At 38.2% G+C, this 27,456-nt stretch overlaps 1 protein-coding gene across 8 annotated transcripts in view; it reads left to right on the top strand.

Moving 5' to 3' along the window:
- The window catches only part of KIAA0825 (KIAA0825 ortholog), a 443,996-nt gene that overhangs the window by 252,129 nt on the left and 164,411 nt on the right, over nt 1-27,456 (top strand). The window contains exon 22 of one of the 8 annotated variants that reach the window (XM_051853964.3): nt 21,491-21,642. The exons of the other annotated variants lie outside the window; for them this stretch is intronic. Within the exon in view, the coding sequence (XP_051709924.3) occupies nt 21,491-21,536 (46 nt within the window). The 3' untranslated portion in view covers nt 21,537-21,642. Of the gene's footprint in view, nt 1-21,490; nt 21,643-27,456 lie in introns of those variants that run through there. 8 annotated transcript variants of the gene reach the window in all.

The raw sequence follows: 27,456 nt of genomic DNA, 5'->3' as shown, positions 1-27,456 counted from the left end.
CCACACATGGTGGGAGAAACCCAAGGCCATCATCCACTGCCTTCCCAGGTGCATAAGCAGGGAGTTGGATCAGAAGCACAGAGTAGCCAGTACTGGGACTGGTACTCTGATGTGGGATGTATACATCCCAAGTGGTTGCTTAACCCACTGTGCCACAATGCCCACCTCCCACAGATCTGCCTTTAACCTATGTGTTAGCTTGAGCTGAACCTCTGAGAAGGATTTCATTCAGAAGGAAATGTCTGCTGATAAGTTTTACTGTAAATACTAAAAGCCTATAAACCATTTTAAAAGAAAGAAGAGGGGCCGGTGCTGTGGCGCAGTAGGTTAATCCTCCACCTGTGGTGCCGGCATCCCTTATGGGCACCGGTTCTAGTCCCGGCTGCTCCTCTTCTGATCCAGCTCTCTGCTATGGTCTGGGAAAACAGTAGAAGATGGCCCAAGTGCTTGGGCCCCTGCACCCACGTGGGAGACTTAGAGGAAGCTCCTGGCTCCTGGCTTCAGATCGGCGTAGCTCCTGCCATTGCAGCCATTTGGGGAAGACCTTTCTCTTTGTCTCTTCCTCTCACTGTCTATAACTCTACCTCTCAAATAAATAAAATCTTTAAAAAAAAAAAAAGAATAATTTCACAAGTTGAAGTTAATTGTGTGGCTTTTAAAGCTTCTCTTTCCTTTATGCTCTCTAAGGAATCAAAATTCTTGTTTGGTCATAGTTTATTTTACCAAAATTTAGTGCATCACAAAAGAAGTTAAGTTAAGCCTTAAGTTGGATCTCTTGTTTTGTCTGGAGTAAATTCTTGAATGAGTCTGTAGTTTATGTTTTGGGGAGGATCTCAATGAAATTCAACAAAATATATGTGATAGTCTTAAATAACTCTGTTATTTCCAGATCTTCTGTCACCGTACTGTAACTTGTATTTTTATTTTATGCATATTGGAAGTTAATATACAACACTGAATGATTTATATATTTTTTCTCTTGCAGTTTCATCTTATATTAACTTTTTCAACTTTTATTCTTTCCTGCATTACTTACTGTTTTTAACTTTTTTATTTTTATATTTTAAATTTTTTGTTTTTAATTTATGCATAAAATTATATTAATCTCTGGGATACTATGTGATGCCTTGATCCATGAGTATATTATATGATGTTGAAATAAGAGGAGTCATATCTGCCCCTGTTTTATTATCACTTTGTGGTGAAAATTTAAAAACACCTCTTCTAGCATTTTCAAAAATATACAGTATGTTGTTATTAGCTATGATCACCCTAGTGTGCTAAAACTTCTTTCTCATCTCTAACTACAATGTAGTACCCATTAATCAACCTTTCCCCATCTCTCCCCTTGTATTAATTTTAATTAAATGGTTAAGTCTGAGAAGGGTTGGGTTAAGGTGAGTTGGGTAGTTATTTTCTCTTGCTGGTTTTTATCTGCCACATAAATCACATCCCAGCTGATACTTTTTTATGATGAAAGTTTTTATATAAGAAACATCTCCAAACCCTATTTAGTTGTCTAGATAGTTCACCTGATATTCAAATGCAATGAACACCAACTTTTTAAAAAAAAGATTTCTTTGTTTATTTGAGAGGCAGGGCCAGCGCCGTGGCTCACTAGGCTAATCCTCCGCCTTCGGCACCAGCATACTGGGTTCTAGTCCCGGTCAGGGCACCGGATTCTGTCCCGGTTGCCCCTCTTCCAGGCCAGCTCTCTGCTGTGGCCAGGGAGTGCAGTGAAGGATGGCCCAAGTGCTTGGGCCCTGCACCCCATGGGAGACCAGGAGAAGCACCTGGCTCCTGCCATCGGATCAGCGCAGTGCGCCAGCTGCAGCGTGCTGGCTGCGGCGGCCATTGGAGGGTGAACCAACGGCAAAAGGAAGACCTTTCTCTCTGTCTCTCTCTCTCTCACTGTCCACTCTGCCTGTCCAAAAAAAAAAAAAAAGTATTTGAGAGGCCGAGAGAGAGAGAGAGAGATCTTCCATCTATTAATTTACTTCCCAGATGGCCCCAATGGGTGGATTTACACCCATCTGAAGCCAGGAGCTTCCTCCAGGTCTCCCACGCAGGTGCAGGGTCCCAAGAACTTGGAACATATTCTACTGCTTTCCCAGGCCATAGCAGAGGGCTGGATCGGAAGTTGGAGCAGCTGGGACTCGAACGGCACCCATATAGGATGCCTGCGCTGCAGGCCATGGCTTTACCTGCTATGCCACAGTGCCAGCCCCTGAACACCAGCTTTACAGTAGAATGAGAATGCCCCGTTAAAACTGTGGTCAGATTTGATCTCCTAAACCTAGTTAAGGGAACAAAGGCTAATGATATTGTACCAAAACAAGTATTTATTAAGTCTAAATATATGATCAGGAAGAGAATGCGAAAAAGGCCCGTCTTTGTTCATGAAAAACTTGCAGACGGTTTTCATGCTCTATGAAGTAGTTGATTATAAAGTTTAATTTTTTTTTTTTTTTTTTTTGACAGGCAGAGTTAGACAGTGAGAGACAGAGAGAGAGAAACGTCTTCCTTTTCCGTTGGTTCACCCCCCAATGGCTGCTGTGTCCGGTGCACCGCGCTGATCCAAAGCCAGGAGCCAGGTACTTCTCCTGGTCTCCCATGCAGGTGCAGGGCCCAAGGACCTGGGCCATCCTCCACTGCCTTCCCCGGGCCACAGCAGAGAGCTGGACTAGAAGAGGAGCAACTGGGACAGAATCCGGCACCCCAACTGGGACTAGAACCCAGTGTGCCAGCCATGGCCTCATTTTATGTTTTAGTGATGTAATATTGAAGAAGACAGAAATAGCCTTCTAAATAGGAGGACTTTACAGTGTCCTCTGTGAAGCTTACTACCTGATTTAAATGTTTTCCTGCATAGCTAATTCTGGTTAAAAAAACAAATGTATTGAACTGTCACTTTTTCTTATGTTTTAGATGATTTTCTTCCTCTTGTAAATAATATGAATAAATATTTAGAGTAAATAGCCCCTGGAATAAAAAAAAGAGATAAAAATCACAGTTTATGTCTTTAGGGAGTATCCAATGTCAGTGGTCTTACCATAATTCCAAATTTTTTGTCAATTTCTATATTACCTCAACACCTTATGTTATATATGAGGAGCCTTCAGAAAGTTTTACAGAGATAGAATTAAGAGAATATAAATTCTCCATAAATTTTTTGAGGCCCCATGTAGAATAAATTTTGTTAAGTTCTCCAATTACTATTCTGAGTTCATTGTAGGTTGATGCTGAAGGACCGCTTTTAAATAAATTGGTGGTGGAGTATTTGTAACTAGAAATTAATTAATTTTTACTTACTTGGAAGGTGGAGAGAAAAAGAAATCTTCCGTCAAGTAGTTCCCTACCCACATACCCCCCAAAACTAGGCCTGGGTGAGGCTAAAGAGCTGGGAAGTCAGTCTAGGTCTCCCAGATCTAGATGGCAGCAAGCCAAGTACTTGAGCCATCACTGCTGCCTCCCAAGGTGCACACTGGCAGGAAGCTGGATCCGAAGTGGAACTGAGATTCAAACCCAGGCATTCTGATATGGAACAAAGGTGTTCCCGGTGATGTCTTTATTGCTGTGCCAAATGCACACCTCTAGAACTAGAAATTAATATGTGACCCATTTCATGGTAGTTAAATAAAATTTAACAATCTTTCTGTGATCTTGCATGTACCCAGTATTATTCTGGAATCATTGGTAGGAAGGCATGGAGTTGATATACTCTAGATGTGTTAAGTAGGAAGTCAGAGTGAGCTTATGTGTATGTGACAAAGGCCTAAGGACTTGACATCTACAGCAGTCCAGCATCAGCATCTCAAAGTCATCCCGACAACCTTCCAGGTGCAGCCCAGTATCTGCATTTCAAAAGTCCTGCTGGGATCCTGATGACCTTCCTGGGGGTCCTGCCCCTTCTACCTGGCCTGATAAACATCCTTTCTCTAAGGCGGGGAAGCCAGCCATGCTTCCCCTGTTGGATAACTTCACTGAGAACAACTCAGAAAATAATTTTTCGTATTTACACCCAACAAGTCTTTTGTTTGGGAGGAGAAGAAGGAAAGGGGGAAGGAAAAGGTGGGAAGGCAAGACCCATCCCCTTAAAAACCCCAGTCTAAATGTGAACTACACACTCTCTCAGGTCCTGTCTGGAGAGGTGCCCATCCGTTTTTTTTTGTTTGTTTGTTTTGTTTTGTTTTGACAGGCAGAGTTAGGCAGAGAGAGAGAGACAGAGAGAAAGTCTTCCTTCCATTGGTTCACCCCCCCAAATGGCCGCTCCGTTAGGGCTAGGCCGGCGCACTGCGCCAATCCAAAGCCAGGAGCCAGGTGCTTCTCCTGGTCTCCCATGGGGTGCAGGGCCCAAGCACTTGGGCCATCCTCCACTGCACTCCCCGGCCACAGCAGAGAGCTGGACTGGAAGAGGAGCAACTGGGACAGAATCCAGTGCCCCCACCCCCCCAACGGGACTGGAACCCAGGGTGCCGGCACAGCAGGTGGAGGATTAGCCTAGTGAGCCACAGTGCCGGCCCCCATCCGTTCTTAAGGTTGTCCCTATCCTAATAAACCTTGCTATTTTGCTTTTTGCTTTCCACTACTCTCTGTCTCACGCCTGAATTCTTTCTTTCGCGAAGACAAGGACTGTTTGCTTCTCCGGTAACAGATGGACAGTTGGATAAAGGAAGCTCTTATAACTACTTGTGTTGTTTTGGAAATAGTTGGAGATTCAATAGCAATATTGGGATGTAACTGAAAAGGAATGGGAAGAATGAGAACTGTATACTGAATATTTACTGAATTGCTAAGAATTCTGATTTATCTCTAATCCTTACATAATAAATAAGTTTGATGGAAAACACTAAATAATACTCAGTGATAGATTAGAAAGTAAATAGTAATGTAATTATAAAGATGAAAATTCTAATTAAAAGATGTGCTTGAAATTTTTATCTAAATTCAATAATCTATGTTCATATTCATCTCAAAACATTTGGAGTGTCCTTGTGAATATCCCCTGCCAACTTGCTGTTTGTGTACATCAATGCACACCTTTTTATTTATTTATTTATTTATTTAAAGGCAAGATTTAGTCAGAGACCTCTTGGTGGAATGGCCAGGAAGGGGACTCCAAGAGAGGTAAAACCCAAAGGGACTGGCGGTAGTGGGGTTTTTAAGCACAGTTTTGAGGAAAAAACTATCAATCAGTACAAGGTAAGGGACAAACCCACCAAAAGATCTGATCTGTAATCTTTGTACCCTGTCTGGCTTGCTCATGATAAAACAAAACAGCCCTCAGAAGAGTGGGCACCTCACTTGTTTTACAGTGAACTGGGAGCTCAGAAGGATGGAATCTCCACTCTTGCTATTCTCTTGTTATTGGAAATTCCTAAGGAGTGGGGCAGGCACTTTTGACATTGCTAAAGGTAACTTTAGGGGAGGCAAACATTTTGCACCCTAAATTTCCACTGGAACCAACCTGATTGCCTATCCACCCATCTGGCTCCTCTTATTCCCTCCCCCAGAGGAATGGACCCTAACTTCTATTAGAGGGTATGGGATGAAGACTGCTCTGGCTTCCTCAAGCTGAGTAGGGGCAAAGTAGGAAACAGCAGTCAAGACAGGATTCCAGCAGGAGGTGGCCTCTGGAGGGGTATGCAATGTCAGCCTGCAGAAACTGCTTCCATCTGATATTTCAAGTGCACAGCTATCTAGAATTTTACTGTTTCAAGTCTTGAGAAAATGAATCTAACAAGCAGATTAAATATACATCATCTAAAACAATGGATAGTCATTATTAAGAGGACCTAAGAAAGGTGCTGTCTAAACCACAAGGAAGTTTTCCCACTGAGAGGCAAATAGAAACTGACTGGAGGGGCTTGATAATAAGCAGGTGGGCTAGGAGGGCACACTTCCCTTCTTTGTCTCTTCAGTGCATAACTTTTAGCAACTATTGTCTTGTTGGTTAAACACTAGAAGAAGGCTGTCATGTTGCAGTCTCATTTTCAGGTGTAAATATACATGGGTCTTCAAAAAATTCATGGAAAAATATATATTATGAAAAAATTTTGCTTAGATTTTGTAATTTTGCTCCAAAACACATTTCTCTTTTAATTTTCATTTTCCATGGACTTTTAAAAGTACTCTTGTATAACAGAATTAACTGTATTTTAATGGAAATCCATGTGTACAAAGAGATGTTTATCATTAAAATCAGGAAAGGATGCCTTGAAGTTAAGTCTACTGGCCATCTATTTTTTAATCTATATTGTTGATAGCTAATTTTCTGTTGTGCTTTAACTTAGTAATTACATACCACTCCCAAATAATATGGAAATGTTTCCTTTAATTTTCATGATCAAAAATCCAAGAACTGCATTTAAATTCCACATGTAAAAACTGTATCCTAACTCCCACTGGTGAAGTGTTAATGAAATTAACCATAAAAAGGTATAATGATTTCTACTGGGATAATTACATGGGCAATTTAGCAGTGGATTGGGATAAAACTAGAAGCATTTGTATGATATACAGTTAAACCTTTGTAACTGGTATGTAGAAGATCAAAGACTGTCTCATTGTCTTTCCATTATAAAGGGAATCTTTAAACTGCTAAGTAGAAGCAATTCTTAAAAGATAAATTTTCTCTTTCATTATCCTAATAAATAGCACTTTAAAATATTTGGCTAATTGTTGTTTCATGACTTACTGTCTTTTTTCTTGTTTTAAATAAAGTATTCATCATAATTTTATGCTCTTGCAGCAAAATTACAATTCCAGTCTGCTTGCTTTCTGATCTGATGAATTAAAATGAGAGAATGAACTAGAACTTCTCTGAAATAACTTGGGGTGGTACAATTTCAGGTTGATCTGTAATTTGGAACTTGTTTCCATACAGGAATATTGTCAACTATCCTGTGATGACAAATTGAAACATGTGAACACATTTATTTTCTAAAGGAAAGAAAATAAAGCCCAATATTTTAAGAACACTTGTTATTTGCCTGACAATATGCTGTATATTTTTACATAAACTTTAAATCCTTAAAATTATTCATAAAACACTTGTCGTAGTATCAGATAAAAAGATGAGAAAATAGTTGCAAAGAAAGTAAGAATGTTCAGTGACACACAACTTGCACATGGCCAAGCTGGGATTCAAGTCCAAGGCTAACAGTTGACCCCAGAATCCATCCATGTCTTTTCCACTGCAGATAGCTATCAAAATACAACTGTAGTAATATATGCTGTGGATATTTTGTTTTCTTTGAACATACATGTACAAGTCGAGCATCCCAAGTCACAAATCTGAAATCTGAAGTGTTTCAAAATCTGAAACTTTTTGAGCATTCAGGTGATACCACAAGTGGAAAAGTCATGTGATAGATGACAGTCGAAAACATGGGTACATCAAACATATCATCAAAAACCAACATGCTTTGGGGATATATGTGTAAGATGTAAATGAAATATACATAGATTCCATGTTTAGACTTGGGACCTGTCTCCACTATGGATATGCAACTTTTTCAAAAGTCAAAAAAAATTGAAAATTTGTCGCTCCCCCTCTTCGTGGAGGAACGACACTAAACCCTGCCTAGGCTTCATATCCGAGTCACGGCACCATTATGTCGCTCCCCGTCTCCGTGGAGGAACGACACAGGACCCTGCGCTGTTCTTTTGTCTGCTCGGCCCTCCCCGGGTTTGCTGCTGGTTCTTCCCGGGTTGGCTACTGTCCCTTCCACCTCCGTGGAAGGGCGGTTCCCCCTGCCACTTTCCCCACTTCCGCAGGGGAGCGGCACACCGGCGGCCGGCTCTCTCGTGGGCTGCACAGGTGTTCCTTCAGATAGATGTTCCTCTTAGATGTTCCCCGTGCATGTTGTCTCTCTCCTCCTTTATAGTCCTCTTCACCAATCCCAACTCTGCTACCCACACACGGAGTACGCTGCTCTCCTCCAATCAGGAGCAGGTCCTAAAGTTTATTGGTTGAACTGGAGGCAGCTGCGTAGAAGCTGTTTCTCCCTTCTCAGCGCCATATTGTGGGAGAGCAGATGTATAGAATAAGTCTTAATTCCAGTAACTTAGTCTAGTCCGAGTTGCTCCCAGTTGCTCCCCACAAAAATTCAAAGCATTTCTGGTCCCAAGCATTTCAGATAAGGGATACGAAACCTGTAAAAGCATATGTATTGTTTTTAAATGTGTTATTGTGTAGTTTAACAATGATGCAAAACATAAACATAAAGCTTTATAAAATATCATATAGCAAACACACACGTAACCACCACTGATAGCCAACACTCAAGTATAGAGCATTGGTAGCACATTGAAGCCCTCTACACACCTCTGCCCTCATCCCTTTCTCTTCTGAAAGATCATTGCTATCTTTACTTCTAATGCCATAGCCTAGACTTAAAAACTGTGGTAGGATATGCATAACATAAAACTTATCATGTGTCCGTTTTTACGTGTACAGTTCAGAGGCATTAAGTACATTCACGTTGTCATAAGATCATTACCACCATCCATCACCCAAACTGAAACTTTGTACCGTTAAACAGTCACTTGTCATTCCTCCCTTCTCCCAGCCCCGTGGCAACCGACCCTCTGCTTTTTGTCTCTGTGAATTTGACCAGTCTAAGCTCTTCATGTAACTGGAGTCATAGACTGTTCATCCTTTTGTGCTGGACTTATTTCACTTAGTGTGTCTTCATGGTGCAACCATGTTGTAGCATATATCAGAATTCTCTTCCCTTTTAAGGCCAAACGGAGTTCCCTTGTACATATATACCAGGTTTTGTGCAAAAATCTGTCGATGCGCAACTTGAGTTGCTTCTACTATTTGCCATCGAGAAGAATGCTGCCATGAAAATGGTTACACAGATACCACTTGCCGTCTCTGATGATTCTTTTAGGTGCGTACCCACAAGTGGGACTGCAGCTTAAGTTTTTGAGGAACCACCATTTTGCTTTCCAGACTGCATTATTTTACATTCCCATTAGCAATGCCAAGCGTTCCAGTTTCTACATATCCTTTCTGACAGTTTTCTAACAACTTTCATTTTTTGTTATGTTTGCTTTTGTAAATTTCATCTCTTTTTGAAGCTTTATGCTAAAAATTATCTGTGATCTTTTTCATTCTGGCTTCTTTTGTTCAACATTATGTTTGCAATTCATTCATGCAGTTGAAAGTAGCTGATGTTGATGCTATTATTAATGTATATAAGTTTTTATTTCTTTGCATATAGAAATTGAAAATGTCTTGATATTGTTTTCCTAATAATTTTATCTCAGTTTTTTGACATTTTCTATTGTAATACTTAGATAATAAAGAATAAAGTTATTTTAATTGCTTTATTTTCAATGATTAGAGTTTTAAATAAGATTTTCCATCTTATTGCCTTGGATAAGATCACCAATATAATATTGAAGTGACATAATCATAAGTAAGTATCTTTCTATTGTTCCTGGTATCAGAGGGGGTAGTTTTATGTGAGTCTCCTCCTAAATTTCTATAAATAATTAAACATCAGGGTAAACTTTTGACAAACAGATTTTTATCGCTTCAGTTTGTTGAAAATTATATACGGAATATGGAGAGATTACGTTTTGTCTCAACTACTCTCAGTTGCTAGGTTTTTGTTGTTGTCCTTGAAGTTCTGATTTTAGTCTCTCCTTGGCTTTTTTGAAAACTAAAATTCTTAAAATTTAATTCTAGCCAGTGCCGCGGCTCACTAGGCTAATCCTCCGCCTAGCGGTGCCAGCACACCAGGTTCTAGTCCCGGTCAGGGTGCTGGATTCTGTCCCGGTTGCCCCTCTTCCAGGCCAGCTCTCTGCTGTGGCCAGGGAGTGCAGTGGAGGATGGCCCAAGTGCTTGGGCCCTGCACCCCATGGGAGACCAGGAGAAGCACCTGGCTCCTGCCATCGGATCAGCGCAGTGCTCCGGCCGCGGCGGCCATTGGAGGGTGAACCAATGGCAAAGGAAGACCTTTCTCTCTCTCTCTCTCTCTCACTGTCCACTCTGCCTGTCAAAAAAAAAAAAAAAAAAAAAAAAAGAAAAGAAAAAAAAGAAAAGAAAAAAAAAGAAGAAACAGAAAAGAATGCAGGAAATAGATGCATTAAAAAAGGCCAACATATTCTCAGTTCCATACTTAAGCCAGTGGCCATGCTCTTTCAGCTAACATCTGCCAGCCTTACTGGAACCTTCATGGCAGTGACGAATAGTCGGTGGTATGCCTCAGATTCACCGCAGTCAGCTAGGAAAACTCCATGATGAAGGTGGATAATGGAAGAGGCGGTGGGGATATGAACTGGAGGCAGCCAGTCTATAGGACCCTTGGATAGATGTGGCATCCTTCTATAAAGCAGAACATGTGCTGGTTTCTTTTGACATCCACTTCAGAAGATGGCAATTTCGTAGGAATAGGATTTTTTTTTTTTTTTTGACAGGCAGAGTGGACAGTGAGAGAGAGAGAGAGAGAGAAAGGTCTTCCTTTGCCGTTGGTTCACCCTCCAATGGCCGCCGCGGCCGGCGCGCTGCGGCCGGCGCACCGGGAATTTTTTTTTTTTTACTTTTTATTTACTTGAAAGGAACAGAGAGAGAGAGGGAGAGAGAGATCTTCCGTCCACTGGTTTACTCCTGAAAAGCTAGGCCTAGGTCCGACCCAAGCCAGGTGATCAGAAGTCAGTCTGGGTCTCCCACATTTGTGGCAGAGACCAAAGTACTTGAGCCATCACCTGCTTCCTCCCAGAGTATACATTAGCAGGAGGCTAGAATCAAAAATAGAGCCAGGACTGAAACCCAGGCTCTCCAATGTAGGACGTGGGTGTCCCTGGCTACAAGGTTAAGTGCTGCACCAAATGCCTATCCCTACATGGAATTTTAAATAAAAACTCTTCATTTGATACCAAGTAATGTGGAGTTTCTTCACATGTTTTGAAACTACGTTTATATAATATAGGAGAGGAAACGTTTTTCCAGATTTTTCTATATACTTGCCATTTATCTTTAATAACTACAATAATATTTTCTCTTTTATTACAAGCATATCATTTTCTTTGTGAAAGACTTTGCTTTTTCAAGCTGAATGTCATTAAGAGGCTTCCACTCACCAATAGAAAAAATCTTTGGGAGAAAGAACACCATTCTGAAATTATCAAGCCGCCCCCCCCCCCCCCCAGTGAGTTTGAGCTTGGAAAGAATCAAAAGTGAACAAATGAATCCATGCAGATCTTAACTAATGTCTCCAGTACTAGACTATACCAATGCATTGATGAATAGATACACAATTTTAATTCTGCAAACTACAGAACTTTGTTTCATTTACTTTTTCCCTCTGTATGACTCCATTAAGGAGCTTAGCTGATGTTTATATTTGAAACTCTAAATTAAGCAGGTATTGCTCCATGTGCCTCTTGGAGTAGCTAAAGGTCAGTAACATGTATATATCACGAGCTTTTTCACATAATGCCAGAGTAATTAACGTATTATATTTCATTACAAGTACCACATTAGTCTTAGTAACTTAATCATTTGGACGGTTTTATTGTCTTCTGCCATGAACTTAAAATGACATAGAAAAAGTATACTCAGGTGTCCTGAATTGTGAAAAATATGAAAGACATATGATTGTTTATGTGAATGTTCTTATATGTAGACCAAAATTTGTCTTTAGTCATCTTGTATACATAACTCAGCTAGAATAACCATTGAGATATAGGCTAAGAGCATAACATATGTAAATTCAGCCAAACATTTTATTTATGATATCAGTGAAAATCTGGATAGCATTTTTCAGAGCAGATAAGCAAACTGATGAACATTCTTAAAAATGCATTCTTCTGGCCGGTGCCGCAGCTCACTAGGCTAATCCTCTACCTGCAGCGCCGGCACCCCGGGCTAGTCCCAATTGGGGCACTGGTTCTGTCCCGGCTGCTCCTCTTCCAGTCCTGCTGTCTGCTGTGGCCCGGGAAGGCAGTGGAGGATGGCCCAAATGCTTGGACCCCTGCACCTGCAAGGGAGACCAGGAGGAAGCACCTGGTTCCTGGCTTTAGATGGGCGCAGTGTGCCAGCTGTAGTGGCTATTTGGGGGTTGAACCAATGGAAGGAAGACCTTTCTCTCTGTCTCTCTCTCTCACTGTCTAACTCTGCCTGTCAATAAATAAATAAATAGAAATTAAAAAATGCATCTTCTGAGAGAACTATTATCTTTTAGGAATAATCAGAGAAAGTGAGTTGGTATTTTCAGAATTTACTGATTAAAAATAGGGTGGAGTTTTTTTGGAGCTTGCTTTTTAAACTTCATCAGGTTAATTTAGTAATTTCAAATAAATAGTTGGCCTGTTTTTTTAAAAGAAAATTTATATTCATTTGAAAGTCAGAGTTACAGAGAGAAAAGGACAGAGAGACAGAGACTGTCCATCTGCTGGTTCATTCCCCAGAAAGCCTCAGAAGGCAGGAGCCAGGAGCTTCATCTGGTCTCCTACATGGGTGGCAGGGATCCAAACACTTGGGCTATCTTCTGTTACTTTCTTCAGGCCATTAGCAGAGAGCTGGAATGGAAGTGGAGTAGCTGGGACAGGAACTGGCACCCATGTGGGATGGCAGCATTGATTGTGGCAGCTTAACCTGCTATGCCACAACGCTGGCCCCAGCTGGGCCTCTTTTTTAAAGAACAAGACATATGTTCTGCTACCAAATTAAACTACCATACTAAATGACATTCAGTACTTTCCCTGAGGTTCATAAAGGTTGTTTGGACACAAAAAGATCTTGAGCTAAATATGTTGAAATGGCATATAATTTTATATCTAAATGAAAAATGCAATTATAGATGCATCCATGGAATTAATGACTAGGTCTTTCTCACACTTGCTTCCCAAGTACCTGGTGAGACATCAGGCTTGATGGTGGTGACAGAAGAAATATATGTTAAATGAATGTATGGGAGAAGTGTTTAGAATAAAACGACAGTGATGCTATAGGAAATAAGACACAAGATATTCAGTATTGCTTACCTTTGAGTTCTTAAAAATAGCATTTGATTTTTAAAAGGACCACAACCCCCACCCCCCAGTCAATGACAAAAAGCTGCTTTCTCTTTTGTAAAAATTTTATTTTAATTGGCAATAATTTTGTATACTTATGGGGTACAATGTGACATTTGATCTCTGTATACTCATAGGGAGATTCTTTTAACTAATTCATATATGAATCACTTTACCAACTTATCATTTTATATGATGAGACCATTAAAAGCATCATTCTAGATGACTGTGGTCATTGTACAGTGCAATAGATCACTACGACTTATTCTTCCTGTCTGGTGAAACTTTGTATAGTTTGATCAATACCTTCCCTTTCTCAATTTCTCTTCCCAGTCCCTGTTCCCTACCATCCAGCCTCTGGTAGCCACCTTTCCACTCTCTGTCCTATGAGTCTGGCTTTTTTAGATTCCACATGTAAGAGAGATCTTGCAGTATTTGTCTTTCTATACCTCGCTTATTTCACTTAGCATAACATCCTCCACTTCCATTTATGTTCTTGCAAAAGACAGAATTTCCTTCTAAGGTTTTAAGCCTGTATAGTACTCTTCTGTGTGTGGAGGTGAGGGGCATGCTTGTGCACATGTATGTGCCACATTTTTTAAAATTTTATTTAAGTAATATAAACTTCATGCATTTCATATATACAAATTTAGGAACATAGTCATTCTTTCCATCTTACCTCTCTCCTGCTGATTTCATTTCCTTTGGGTAAATTCCTAGGAGTGGGATAGCTGGGTCATATGGTAGGTCTATATTCAGATTTCTGAGGAATCTCCATACTGTCTTCCATAGTGGCTGTTCTGGTTTACATTCCCACAAACAGTGGATTGGGTACCTTTATCCCACATTCTTGCCAGCATTTGCTGTTTGTTGATTTCTGTACGAAAGCCACTCTAACTGGGGTGAGGTGAAACCTCACTGTGGTTTTGATTTGGATTTCCCTGATGGCTAGTGATCCTGAGCATTTTTTCATGTGTCTGTTGGCCATTTGAGTTTCCTCTCTAGAAAAATGTCTTTCCTGATCCTTTGCCCATTTCTTAACTGGGTTGTTTGTTTTGTGGTTGTTGAATTTCTTGAGCTCTTTAATCTGGATATTAATCCTTTATCAGTTACAGAGTTTGCATATATTTTCTTTCATTCTGTTGGTTGCCTCTTGATTTGTTGAGTGTTTCTTTTGCAGTATAGAAGCTTCACAGTTTGATGTAATCCCATTTGTCAGTTTGGCTTTGATTGCCAGTGTTTCTGGGGTCTTTTCCAAGAAGTCTTTCCCTATGCCAGTGTCTTAGGGTTTTCCCAATGTTCTCTAGTAATTTGTTGGTATTGGGTCATAGATTTAGGTCTTTGATCTATTTTGAACTGATTTTTGTGTAATGTGTAAGGTGGGGTGCTTCATACTTCTGCGTGTGGAGGTCCAGTTTTCCCAGCACCATTTGTTGAAGAGACTGTCCTAGCTCCAGGGATTGATTTTTGCTCCTTTGTTAAAGATAAATTGGTTGTAGATATGTGGATTGATTTCTGGAGTTTCTATTCCATACCATTGGTCTACCCATCTTTTTTTTTTTTGGTTTTTTTTGTTTTGTTTTGTTGTTTTTTTTTTGTTTGTTTTTTTTTTGTTTTTTTTGTTTTTTTGCCAGTACCAGGCTGTTTTGATTATAACTACCCGTAGTTTGTCTTGAAATCTGATATTGTGATGCCTAGCTTTGTTTCTGTTGTATAAGATCGCTTCAGATATGTGAGGTCTCCCATGTTTCCATATGAATTTCAGCATTGCTTTTTCTGTATCTGAGAAGAACGTTCTTGGTATTTTCATTGATATTGCATTGAATCTATAAATTGCTTTCAATAGTATGGATGTTTTGATGATATTGATTCTTCCAATCCACAAACATGGAAAAATTTCCACTTTTTAAGTCTTTTTCTATTTCTTTCTTTAATGTTTTTTAATTTTCTTTCTTTTCTTTTTTTTTTTTTTTTTTTTTTGACAGGCAGAGTGCACAGTGAGAGAGAGAGAGAGAAAAGTTTGCCGTTGGTTCACCCTCCAATGGCCGCCGCGGCTGGTGCACCACGCTGATCCGAAGGCAGGAGCCAGGTGCTTCTCCTGGTCTCTCATGAGGTGCAGGGCCCAAGTACTTGGGCCATCCTCCACTGCACTCCCTGGCCACAGCAGAGAGCTGGCCTGGAAGAGGGGCAACCAGGACAGAATCCAGTGCCCCAACCGGGACTAGAATCCGGGGTGCCAGCGCCACAGGCGGAGGATTAGCCTATTAAGCCACGGCGCCAGCCTTGTAATTTTCATCATAGAGTGATGTCCTTGGTTAAATTTGTTCCAAGTTATTTAATTTTTTGTAGCTCTTGTGGATGAGATTTATCTTAGAAATTCTTTCTCAGGTATGACATTATCCATATATACAGAGGATATTGACTTCTGTGTGTGGATTTTATATCCTGCCACTTTACCAAACTCTTTATTAGTTCCAATAGTCTCTTAGTAGAGTCTTTTATTCATTCATTCATTAATGGACACTTAGGTTGCTTTAATATATCAACTATTGTGAACGAAGGAGTGTAGATATCTCTTCAGCATACTGATTGCAGTGCCTTTGAATATATGTGCCCTAAAGAAGGATTCCTGGATCATGAGCCATTTCTGTTTTTAGTTTTTTGAGGTAACCCCATACTATTTTTGAAAATGGCTGTAAAACTTTGTGTTACCATCAACAGTGTGCTAGAACTCCCTTTCCTCCACATTCTTGCCAGCACTTACCATTTGTCTTTTGAATAATAACCATACTAACAGGCATAAGTTCTACCTCTTGGTTTTAATTTGCATATCCCTGATAATCAGAGATGTTGAACATCTTTTCATTTTTTCTGTCGGCACTTGTATGCCTTCTATTGAGAAATCTCTGCTCAGATTATTTGCCTTTTTCTAATTAGGTTGAATTTTTTTGCTATTCAACTTGTGTGAGTTCCTTATATTTTGGATATTAGCCCCTTATTGGAGGAAGAGTTTGCCAATATGAGGAAATACTGCCAAACAGCCACTAAACTCTTATTAAACCACAAATACCAAAGAATGTAAAAATCTTATCTCCAATTTTTAGCAGCTTATCATATGAAAATTCACATAAGGAGGAAATATTTGTTAGAATTAGGGTGCTTTATTTATAAGAAGCATAGTTAAGATGCTTGGTCATTTTTAGTGATTAGTGGATTGCCCCCTCATTCACAGAATTCTCTGGCTTTCTCCAAAAGGTGACAGTGGGCTACTGAATTGAAAGATATACTATGTATCTACATCTACGAACAATTTATTTTCCAGGATGGTATAAAATAAGTTCAATCTTCCTGTGTAAAAAAGCATTATTAATGATTTTAAGCAAAAATAAATACATGCAAAATATGATTGCAAGTATCTGAAATTACATGATTTGACATCTTTAATATTTAATATGTGGCAATTTGAATTAAATTTATTAAAAATTTTATAAAAATGAATAGGCTATAGTCTTTATTATTGTAATAAAGTAAAGGCTTTTATAATTTCTATTTTTGTATGTAATAAAACTATTAAATTTGTGTGTGTGTAAATGAAGAGAATGAGGACTTGCCATTTTCTAAGTTAAGCATACAAAATCAAAGAAAACAAACATTTTAATTAAACTAGAATTTTTTTCACATAATTAGCATTTAGCTAAATACAAATTAAGGTAACCTTTCCAGAAAAGAATAGGCAACTATCAATGTCAACTACAAATAGGAATATACTAAGTAAAATCTGAGTAAAACAAATTTAGTAAAACATGAGGGAATAATGCAATACAACTAAGTTGGACTTATCCCAAGAAGGTAGTAGATAACAGAATTAAATAAAAGAGCATGCCCTAGTCCCAGTCAGGGTGCCGGATTCTGTCCCAGTTGCTCCTCTTCCAGTCCAGCTCTCTGCTGTGGCCCGAGAGTACAGTGGAGGATGGCCCAAGTGCTTGGGCCCTGCACCCGCATGGGAGACCAGGAGATGCACCTGGCTCCTGGCTTCGGATCAGCGTTGTGCACCTGCTGCAGCACGGCAGCTGCAGCGGCCATTGGGGGGTGAACCAACGGCAAAGGAAGACCTTTCTCTCTGTCTCTCTCTCTCACTGTCTGCTCTGCCTGTCAAAAAAAAAAAAAGAGCATGTCATAATTTTTAAGTGGTAATAAGATATACAGTAATATAAACTGATGAAAATTCTTGGTTAACTGAAGTTGAGGAAGATATTCTTTTAACTTCTTATTAATCCAGCAATCATCATTCAATAATAGTACAAGAGACAGTCATATTTACACAAGAGTATTATAGATTTTTGATATGAATAATTATTAACAGTATTCTTTGGGTTCTAACTGTTGTGAAAAAATGAAAAGATGTGTTGTTTCAAGGCATTGGTCAATTTAGTCTAAATGATCAACTTGAAATACACTGTGCTTCATAGTATTCCTTTGTTACCTATATAAGGAGTGTAGAGTCTATAGTGATAGCTCCTGTTTCTTTTCCAATATTAGTTGTGTGTGTTTTTTTTTCTCTCTCTGTCTTTTTTTAGGTGAGAGAGGACTATTTGGAGGTTTATCAAGTACATTAACCTTGTCAAACAACTTTCGATTTCATTGATTTTTCTGTTCTCAATTTTATTGATTTCTGCTCTTATTTTTATTATTTCCTTCCTTTTGCAGTACGTTTTCCTAATTTCTTATGATGGAATTTTAGATGATTGGTTTGAGAGCATTTATCTTTCCAACTTCAAGCATTCTAACACTATGAATTTCCCTTTCAGCACTATTTTAGCTGCATCTCACACTTTAACGTGTCCTATTTTCATTTTCATTTAGTTAATAATACTTTTAATTGCTCTTGAGAGCTCCTCTTTGATACATGAGTTCTTTATATTTTAATTTTTGAATATTTCCTGACAATTTTAAATATGTTCTTATTAATAATTTCTATTTTAATTCTGTTGGTTTCAATTCTTTTAAATTTGTTAAATTTTGTTGTATGGGCCAGAATATGTTCTCTCCTGGTGAATGTTATGTGTACACTTGAAATGATGTGCTTTCTGCTATTGTTGAGTGTACTTTTCTGTAAATGTGAGTTATTTCATATTGGTTGATCTTTTAACTCTTGTCTGTCCTTGCTAATATATGTCTTCTTTTTCTGTTTCTCCTTTTTAGTTCTACCACATTTTGCTCCATGTATTTTAGCTGTAAAGAGTTCATGTTGAGAGTTGTTCTTCTTTTTGGTAAAGTGATCCTTTTTTTTTCCATTATGTAATGTTATTATGTAATGTGTCTCTTTAACCTCTTCAAAGCACATACCTTCGATCTCTGCTCTGTTATTACATCCCCTTCTCTGAAATCTCCAGTATGCCTCCTTATAGGAAACTTTGTGATCATACCCAGCACAACCATATAAGCCAGGATAATCTCACCTCTAAATCTTTAGTTTAGTCTTTTCTGTAAAATCCCCTTAGCCATGTCACATAACACTGACAGTTCTGGGGGCTAGCGCACAGTCGTCTCCTGGGGCCATTATTCAGCCTACCACATTTATCTTTCAAGTTTACTGTTTTTCTCTGACATCTCTAGTCTTCAATGAAGTCATTCCTGTGAAATTTTTATTTTCTGTAATATATTTATCTGCTGGGAATTGCAGTTTTTCCAGTTGCTTTTAAGAGTACTTTTTACTTTATGGGACGTTGTTGTGTAATAGCTGCTTTGAAGTCTTTGTCTGAATATTCTAACATCTGGGTCATTTAGGGTTTAAAATCTCTTGACTTTTTTTTTCTGGTGAGTTAGTCTGATTTCCCAGGTTCTTATTGTGCCAAATAATTTCAGATTATATCCTGGACATTTAGATTATTATGACTCTTCCAGTCTTAACACAATCCTGTAGAGAATATTCATTAATTGGATGCAGAGTGCAAGTTCTATGTCACCTTCAGTTTTCAGGCTCTGTCCCTCATGTGAGCTTTTCTTTTTCAGGCTTAGGTGGTGTTTATATTATATTTCAACTTCTGAAGCCTCGCCTTTGCTCTCCTTCCTTAGATGTGGTCTGTGTATGTCCGACCTGGGAGTGAGCCTGACATATCTGCTGATTCATAAACAGAATTAGGGACCCTTGTTCTGTTCTCTACTCTCAAGGCTTTCTCCCATACCTTCTGGTTTCTAAGTGCTCCTTGTCCTGGCCCTCTGTCCAGAAAAGTTCAGTTTTCTCAGAAATCAAGCTGTTTCACTCTCTGCCATATAGCTTGCACCCCTGGTACTGCCTTTAGGGTGAAGAGACAAGGCAGAAATTCACCCAACATTCATGCACAATACATAACACTCTTTCTGGTAATTCTATCTGTGTGGAGGGTTTTCTCCTCGGGTCTTGGGTTTCACACCACTATGACAGTGCACATGGGAGACCAGAGCCAGCCATAAGGCAGGACTGGGTGAGGGAAAAAAATAAGAGAAAAACAATAGATGTTTATACGCTTTGACGTTCTTCAAATCCACTGGCCAAAAAGGATCAACTTCTCTGAATTTTTGTCAACTGTACCAGCTATAAAGCTCCTGATTCAACCTACTGTAGGGTCAAAAAGGTGGAAAAATAAGAACTAAGGAACTCATTGCCATTAGATTGCTTTTCATTGAAGCTTTTACTTTATTCCTTAATCTGCCTATTATTTACTTTTCATAGCCCTTGAATAGTCTGTTTGTTATCTTCTTGTCTAGTATTTTCAGTTGTATCCACATGAGGAATCAGCTGCAGTGGACTTAACTCCACTGTCCCCAAACTAGAACTCTGGGGCCAGCACTGTGGTATTGTGGTAAAAGCCACCACCTATGACACCAGCACTCCAAATGGGCACTGGCTAGTGTCCTGGCTGCTCTGGTTCTGATCCAGCTCCCTGCTAATGGCCTGGGAAAAGCAGTGGAAGATGGCCCAAGTATTTGGATCCCTGCAGCCACATAGGAGATGCTGATGAAGCTCCTGGCTCCTGGTTTCAGCCTGGCCCAGCCCTGGCCATTGAGGTCATCTGAGAGAGTGAACCAGCAAATGAAGAATCTGTGTGTCTGCCTCTCCTTCTCTCTGTAACCCTAACTCTCAAATAAATAAATAAATCTTAACAAAGCATAGCAAAACAAAATTCCAACTCTACATTTAGAACTACGAATTTTGAAGGAAAGCAGACACTGTCAATAAAACGCTCCATGAGAAGCTGATAAAGGTGGGGTTGATGACTTTACCTATTTCATTCAAACCTTTGAAATAAACAGGCTATGGTGAGACCCTTTCTTCAGTGCTGTTTAAAGTTCAGCCAATAAATGTTTATTGGGTGCCAAATAGATATCAGAAACTTCTCAAGGCTCTAGAAATGTAATAGTGGAATTTGTTTTATTTTATGTTGTATAATTCAAAGCATAGAAGATTATTTAAAATCATCCTCAAAAATCATGGTTGCATTATCAGGATGAAACCCAACCTACTTGTATGTCATTATCTCCTCAATATTGTACTAAATTAGGGTTACTTATCTTCTACTCAGTTCCTCAGAAATCTTTGCTTTCTATTGCTGCCAGGCTCCTCCGTAGAGTACTTTTTGCTTTTTACTTTCTTGTTCGACACAGTCCTCACTGGCTGCTTCAACCAGCCAAATTCTGTTCATTCTCCTGCCCTTGGGGTGAGCATCGCTTTCTATGGGAAACATTAATTTACTCTAGATTAATGAGCTCTGCAGTCACATCCTCTTTCCACTCTGCAGTAGAGAGCTTCCTAGGCTGTCTGCCCAGCAGAGGTACCGACAGGTGGTAAGAAAAAACAAAGAACAACTGAAGAACCAAGAAGTGTCTGGAGGGGCAGGAATAAAGCATGCATGGTGGAGAGCGGTCCTCTCTGACGTCACAGAGGCAAGCAGCCACAGGTGGTGAACTAAGTTAGTTTTAGAACCTTAAATGATGAATGTTATAGTGAGTGAGCATGAGTGGAGAGACCAGTATTATCAGATTTGTATTTCATTACTGAGAATCATGTTGAAAATATGTTGGATGCTTTTAACATTATATACATGTGACAGTGCGTCATCACGTAGTACCCCATAAACGTGTACAGTTTTTATATGTCTGTTACTTTTTAAAATTGAGAAACTGAAAAAATCCAGAATCATATGTAGGTGAAGTTATACATGTAGTGTAAATCAAGTCACAGCAACATTGAAATAACCCTGCCCTGTGTCTACTAGCCTTTCAGCTTCCCTCCACAAATGCTTGTTTTTTGTAGTTAGTTTTTTCTTCTGTCATTTAAATTTGTGATTGACATGTAATTCTTGTACATTGCTGTGGGCTACCATGCAATACTTCAACATATGCACATCATGTAAACTGATGAAATCAAGCAATTGGCCTCTCTCTTTTCTTATCCTTTCTTTGTGTTTGGAACTTCTAGTGCATGTGTTCCGGTTCTCCACGCAGCATGTGATATGTTCCTGTGATCTCGTCGCCATCCTGTGTGGAGCTCTTGGATCTGTTGCTTCTGTCTCTGTTTTGCTACTCATTGGCCACCCTACTCCATAGCAGACTCCAGCAATCCTTAGTCCAAGTCCAGTTCAGCTGTGTGTAACTTCCTACTGTTAGTTCTTCCTGTGACTACCCTGTGTGACTGTAACTTTGTGGAATAAACTTATATTTCTTTGGTATGTTTTTACTGACTCCCTATAATGAAAAATGATGAAGCCAGGATCTTTCCTTCAGCCTTTCCTCTTTAACCCCCACCCCTGCCCACCACGTAATTTTAATTGAAGAAGTTATTTATTTTTATTACTTGCAACTCTAAGTATTCTTGTAATTAAATAATTATCTTTTGGCCTCTCTTATAGAAGGTGATTAATGTCCTTACTGTAAGTTAAACCATTTTTCCTAATTTCTGTTCTAAAATTTTAAAAAATTATCATTATATTTAACAATTTTTGCATTTTTTTCCTTTTTTAAAAAATATTTTATTTATTTATTTGAGAGGTAGAGCTACAGACAGAAAGAGGGAGAGCCAGAGAGAAAGGTCTTCCATCTGCTGGTTCACTCCCCAGATGGCCACAATGGCCTGAGCTGGGCTGATCTGAAGCCAGGAGCCAACAGCTTCTTCCATGTTTCCCATGCAGTTGCAGGGGCCCAAGCACTTTGGCCACCCTCCACTGCTTTCCCAAGCCATAGCAGAGATCTGGAATGGAAGAGGAGCAGCCGAGACATATGGGATGCCCATATGGGATGCTGGCATCAGAGGCAGAAGCTTAGCCTACTATGCCACAGAGCCGGCCCCTGCATTATTTTCCTTAACCATAATTCTCATAATTATTTTTTTATTTTTATTGTAAATTTGGATTCAATTCTTACTGTCATCTTTTTTTAAAAAGTTATTTAAAAGTCAGAGTTAGAGAGAAAGGGAGAGAGGAGGGAAGGAAGGAGGAAGGAAAGAAGGAAGGGAGGGGAGGAGAGAGAGAGAGAGAGATCTTCCACCTGCTGATTCACTCCCCAGATGGCTGCAACAGCCATAGTTGGGCTAGGCTGAATCCAAGAGCCAGGAGTTTTCATCCAGGTTTCCCACATGGGTCTGGGGGCCTGAGAACTTGGGCCATCTCCTGCTTCTCTCCCAGGCATATTAGCCCAGAGCTAAATCAGAAGTAGAGCATCTGGGACTCAAACCCATATGGGATTCTGGTGTCACAGGTGGCAGCTTTACTCACTATACCACCATGCAGGCTCCACTGTCATCCATTTAATACCATCTTTTTTTTTAATTTATGTCTCAGCTGAAGTTCAGTCTTTCATGTTTATTAAAGATGAGATCATGTGACCCTAGTGTAAAGAAGGGGCCATCAAAGAAGGATGTACTTTTCTGGCCCTGTCTAAAAACCAGTGGAGTTTGTGGACTCAGAATGCTTCCATAGCCTTGGCAGCTCATGACGAGTTCAGGTGATCACTGATGTCATACCAGTATATGTCTCAGTTTTGACCATTCTATGTCTGTTTTTCCAAAGAAAGTACAGTGCTCTTTCAAGCTATGTATTCAAGTCTTCAATTTTTTGTTTCTTGAAAGTTTTCTTAAATTATGTCTTTGGATATTTTTAATCCCATTTGTTTAGTTCTTTTCTTTAGGGATACCAATTATGCTTATGTTGGATCTCCTTCAGTGCCTTCCACATCTAACATCTTGTATCTTTAGTTGTTCATTTCTATTTTATTTTATTTTTCAATTTCTTTTAGTTCTTCTATATTTGTTCTACTTTACACTTCTTCCAGTGTGACCTTCAGAAATCAAAATAACTTTAATAAATACTTAGATAATATGTCAGAGTTCCATTTCTTTATGTTGGAGTTGAGAACAGGATATATATTTAGACAGTTTTTGGTGTGGCCTCTGAAAGTTGCATAGTATTCCTCCATAAAACCCTATAAATCTTTCTATAAGACAGACCTAAGGAAACAATGAAATTTATGTTAGAATTATAACTTTACTTTTCCTTAAAAGTTTTGCCTTAAAATCTGGGAAGATTTATATCCTACATTATTGTGAAAGTATATGTGTGGTCATTGTCTCTAGCTTCCATAGCAATGTTTATCTTATAATGCAAAGTACATTTGGGGCAAAGGAGTGGTAGTTGATTAAATGCTATTCTTTTACTCAGTAGATCTCATTGTAATGTGTGTTTTATGATTTATCAACCCATAAATTGTAGTCCAAAATATTCACAAGTAATACAGTGATAAAGGCTCATTTTGCTTTATCCCTGTTATTTCTTTTTAAAAATAGTACATGCTGAAATTTTTCATCACACTGCTTTGTCAGTTAATCAAGATCCTTTTCAACTATCATAAAAGAATGCAATATCGATATCTATTCAATTTATTGTTCTATGTAATCCTATATTATTAAAGTAGAGAAAGTAGAGTAATTATTAAAGGTAAGTAACTATATTAATTTCAAAATTTAATCTATAAAGCTCTCAAAGGGAATTATTACATCCCTCAGAGCTGTATGTTACTAATGGACAATACCTGAGAAAATACATGAAATTTTTACAATTACATGTAAATTAGAGCCCTTTTATACAAGGTTAATTTTTATATGTCATTTATATGTGGTGGTAACTTGATTCAATTATGAAGCATAAAAAATCTTGAGGCACAACTCAGTAAATATGCTTAAATGTGAGGACACTCTGAAAAGCTTGTGTGAAATGTAATTTTAAGGTAAGTTTATTTTGTTGAAAAGAAATTTTGAAACACATTTTTTCATAATGTGCATTTTCCATGTACTTTTAAAGACCCCTCATATATTTTTTGTGCCAAGATAAACTTATTGTTTAATTCCATTTTCCATGAACTTTTTGGAATATCCTCATGTAACAAACCTTGGTATTGTGTCAGAACAGGTAGGTCTATTGTATATTAAACTGTTGATCACTTGAAAAAATCAGAAATTGTATAAGTATCAAATATTGATTATAAGGGTCAAGTTTAGAGAATATGTATTCTTTTCTCTAGAAAATATCTTAAAAGTATTAGTTTATAATCCAAATAATAATGATTTTTCAGGCAAATATTTGAGAAGGAGATTGAAAATAGAGAATCAACACAGTGCATTTTTAGTTTGATCTGATTGTTGTCAAATGTGCTACTTCAGCAAGACTCAGAATAAATGAAAGATCAACAGTATAGCACATGTCATTTTCTCCCACTGAGCAAAGAATTAGCAAAGTCATGATTTCTCAACATGAACAACAACTATACCTGTTGAGAGGGTGATGAAGAGTTGGAAATGACTTTTTATTCCCTTTCTCACACTGAAATGCCTATGAACAAGAATAAAAATCAAAAGGAAAGCTTTGTCTTAAGCATAAAGAAATAATTGAAGTTGCATGCTTTCCTGGAAATAGAAATAAAGGAGGATGCATGTAGAACAAGCTCCAGTATGACTGTATTAATAATTTAGGAAGGAACTGAAGACTGCATGAAAACATACACCCTGTGACTCAGCCAGTTCTCACCCCTTTTTAACATTTGCTGAACATCAACTTATAGCATAAATAAATAAGAGCTGTTAGATTGCTTAGAGCATTCTTGCTGGAAATCTCCATGTAGTGTTCCTTAAGTGTGAGAACTATAGGTACCCTTAAACACCAGTGTTCAGCTTCTGCATAGAGCACTTAGCATAATTCTTTTTTCTCTATAGTTTTAAAAGTGTGGGAACATGTGATCAGGGTCCTTTTTATATTCAAAATGGGTCAGCTTCTGTCTAGAAATGTCTTATTGTCATGATGTCACCACATCTCAAGCTTTGTGACCTTTTGCACCATATGGACTCTGGGTAGTCCACATCTTAGTTTACAGGCCAGAGTGCTATTGTGCCCCCACTAGGGGGTATCAAAGGCTTTTGGACTGGAATTTCAAGTAGTGATAGATTTGGAAAAAAGTAAAAAGTAATTTTTATATATCCTAAGGACCGCCAGATGTCGCAAAGGCATCATTGATGAAGCGGGTTTTATCCAAAATGTGGCGCTTATATAAGGAATACTAGTATTGTGCTTGAGAGTTGCAGGGGCCATAACAGGTCAGTGAAATGTCCTTCAAACATCTGATTTTTACATTCAAGAATGGACCACAATGAAAAGATAACCACATATCTGACATTGACGTTACTACCATTTAGACAACCGATTCAATCGCCTTAGTCAGTGGGATCAATCAGGCCTTTATTACTTTGAAAAACCACAGAAATGATATAGTTTTTCTTTCTCTTTAAAAATGATGGCTTGGAATGACATCCTACCACTATACTTTTAAACAGTAAGTGCTTCATAGAAGCATGTGTAAACTTGCGTAATTCCTCCCACCCCCTGAGTTTAAAGCATTTTACAAAATGTACGAAATTATAATAATGCAAGGAATGGTGCTGAGTGAATTTCTGCTGAGCCAAACTGTATGCATAAATTGGCAGTTTAACAAGTAAAACTTGGAAGCAAGCATTTGATGATTGATTTTTTATTGAGACAGAACAAGCATGATAGTGGGGAAAGTGATTTTCCTTATTGAGAGAAAATATAGTGTTTTTCAACATGTCTCTAGTATGAATGGAAGCCTTGTCAAAAAAATGGAGCAACGCATAATATCCTTAAAAAGGTGAATTAACATAAGTATATCACTTATTTTATGGATCAAATTTTATACTTGTCAGTTTTATTCATAGTGTCATAAAGTTTATATCATAGAGGTAGTATTATTACCTTTGTTATATCCTTAAAAATACTCTGATATTAACTTCTTTGTAAGTAGATTATAAAAAATATTCATATATTCAATGCAGTGATAAAAATTAAGGCCAAAATATGTATTCATGTGTAGATCTTAGGCAACTCTCCAGTAATTTTAAGTACTTGAAATACATTATTCAACAAGTAACCTGCTCTATATTTGTGTGTAATGGGCTCTGCTTGAGACTACAAGAACTGTCAAGATGAAAATAAGAAACATATATCATTCTAATTTAATTATAATTCATCAAAAATTCCTCTGCTATATGTATTACATGGAGATATGCAAGCCTTCTTATAAAAATAATCATATGCTAAAGTTAGCTTTGACATTTACTGTCAGGAATTTTGTATGCAGATTTCTATTATTTAAAGAATATATGCTTACATACAAATATCAACATGTTTGTACACATGCTGAATATTGATTTGTATGTATGCTTTCTGTACCGATTTTATAATCACATCCGTGGGAAAATTTAAATCATGGATATGAATTTGTTTTGAGATAGTTCTTTTCAAGTTTGTAAATGTACATTTATTTACAATTGTGTTTTTAACTAGCATTTATAACTCTACATAGCTGTGGATCTATTATTCCCGTTTGGAATAAAATGTATAACAACCTAAGGATGAGATGCTCATGCTGTTTTGCTGGGTTTAATTAGTAGGTAACCTATGAATCCATGGTTGCTGTTACATCTGAGGATGTATATCATGGGTCCGTGTTCTATGTGAAAGATTATCTGTATTTTATTCTAAGACTTTATGTATATTTAACCTTTAATTTGACTAGCAGGTTGTATGATTTACATAAAAAATAGATCAGCTTTGAATTCACTGAATGTTATTGGTATAACATAATCAATCATCTCTAAATGTTAATGGTGTTAAGGAGCAATGAGAGCATATGTCTTATATTTGTAATCCTGTGGATTTATGAAATTATTTGGGATGTCTAAGCACATTAGATCATGACATTTTTCTGTAGTTAGAGATTAGAATTTTTTAATGGTAAGTGAAATTCTAATGGAGTTGGAGAATTAGCCAAATATTTTTTTTTTACCATGAGTTACCTAATAGGTGCCTTGATGACTAGAGCATTCTT

Source organism: Oryctolagus cuniculus, chromosome 14, assembly GCF_051225735.1.
Source record: "Oryctolagus cuniculus isolate XC-2025 breed Fujian yellow rabbit chromosome 14, ASM5122573v1, whole genome shotgun sequence".
NCBI classification, from domain to species: Eukaryota; Metazoa; Chordata; class Mammalia; order Lagomorpha; family Leporidae; genus Oryctolagus; species Oryctolagus cuniculus.
This window is presented reverse-complemented; position numbering and strand designations above follow the sequence as displayed.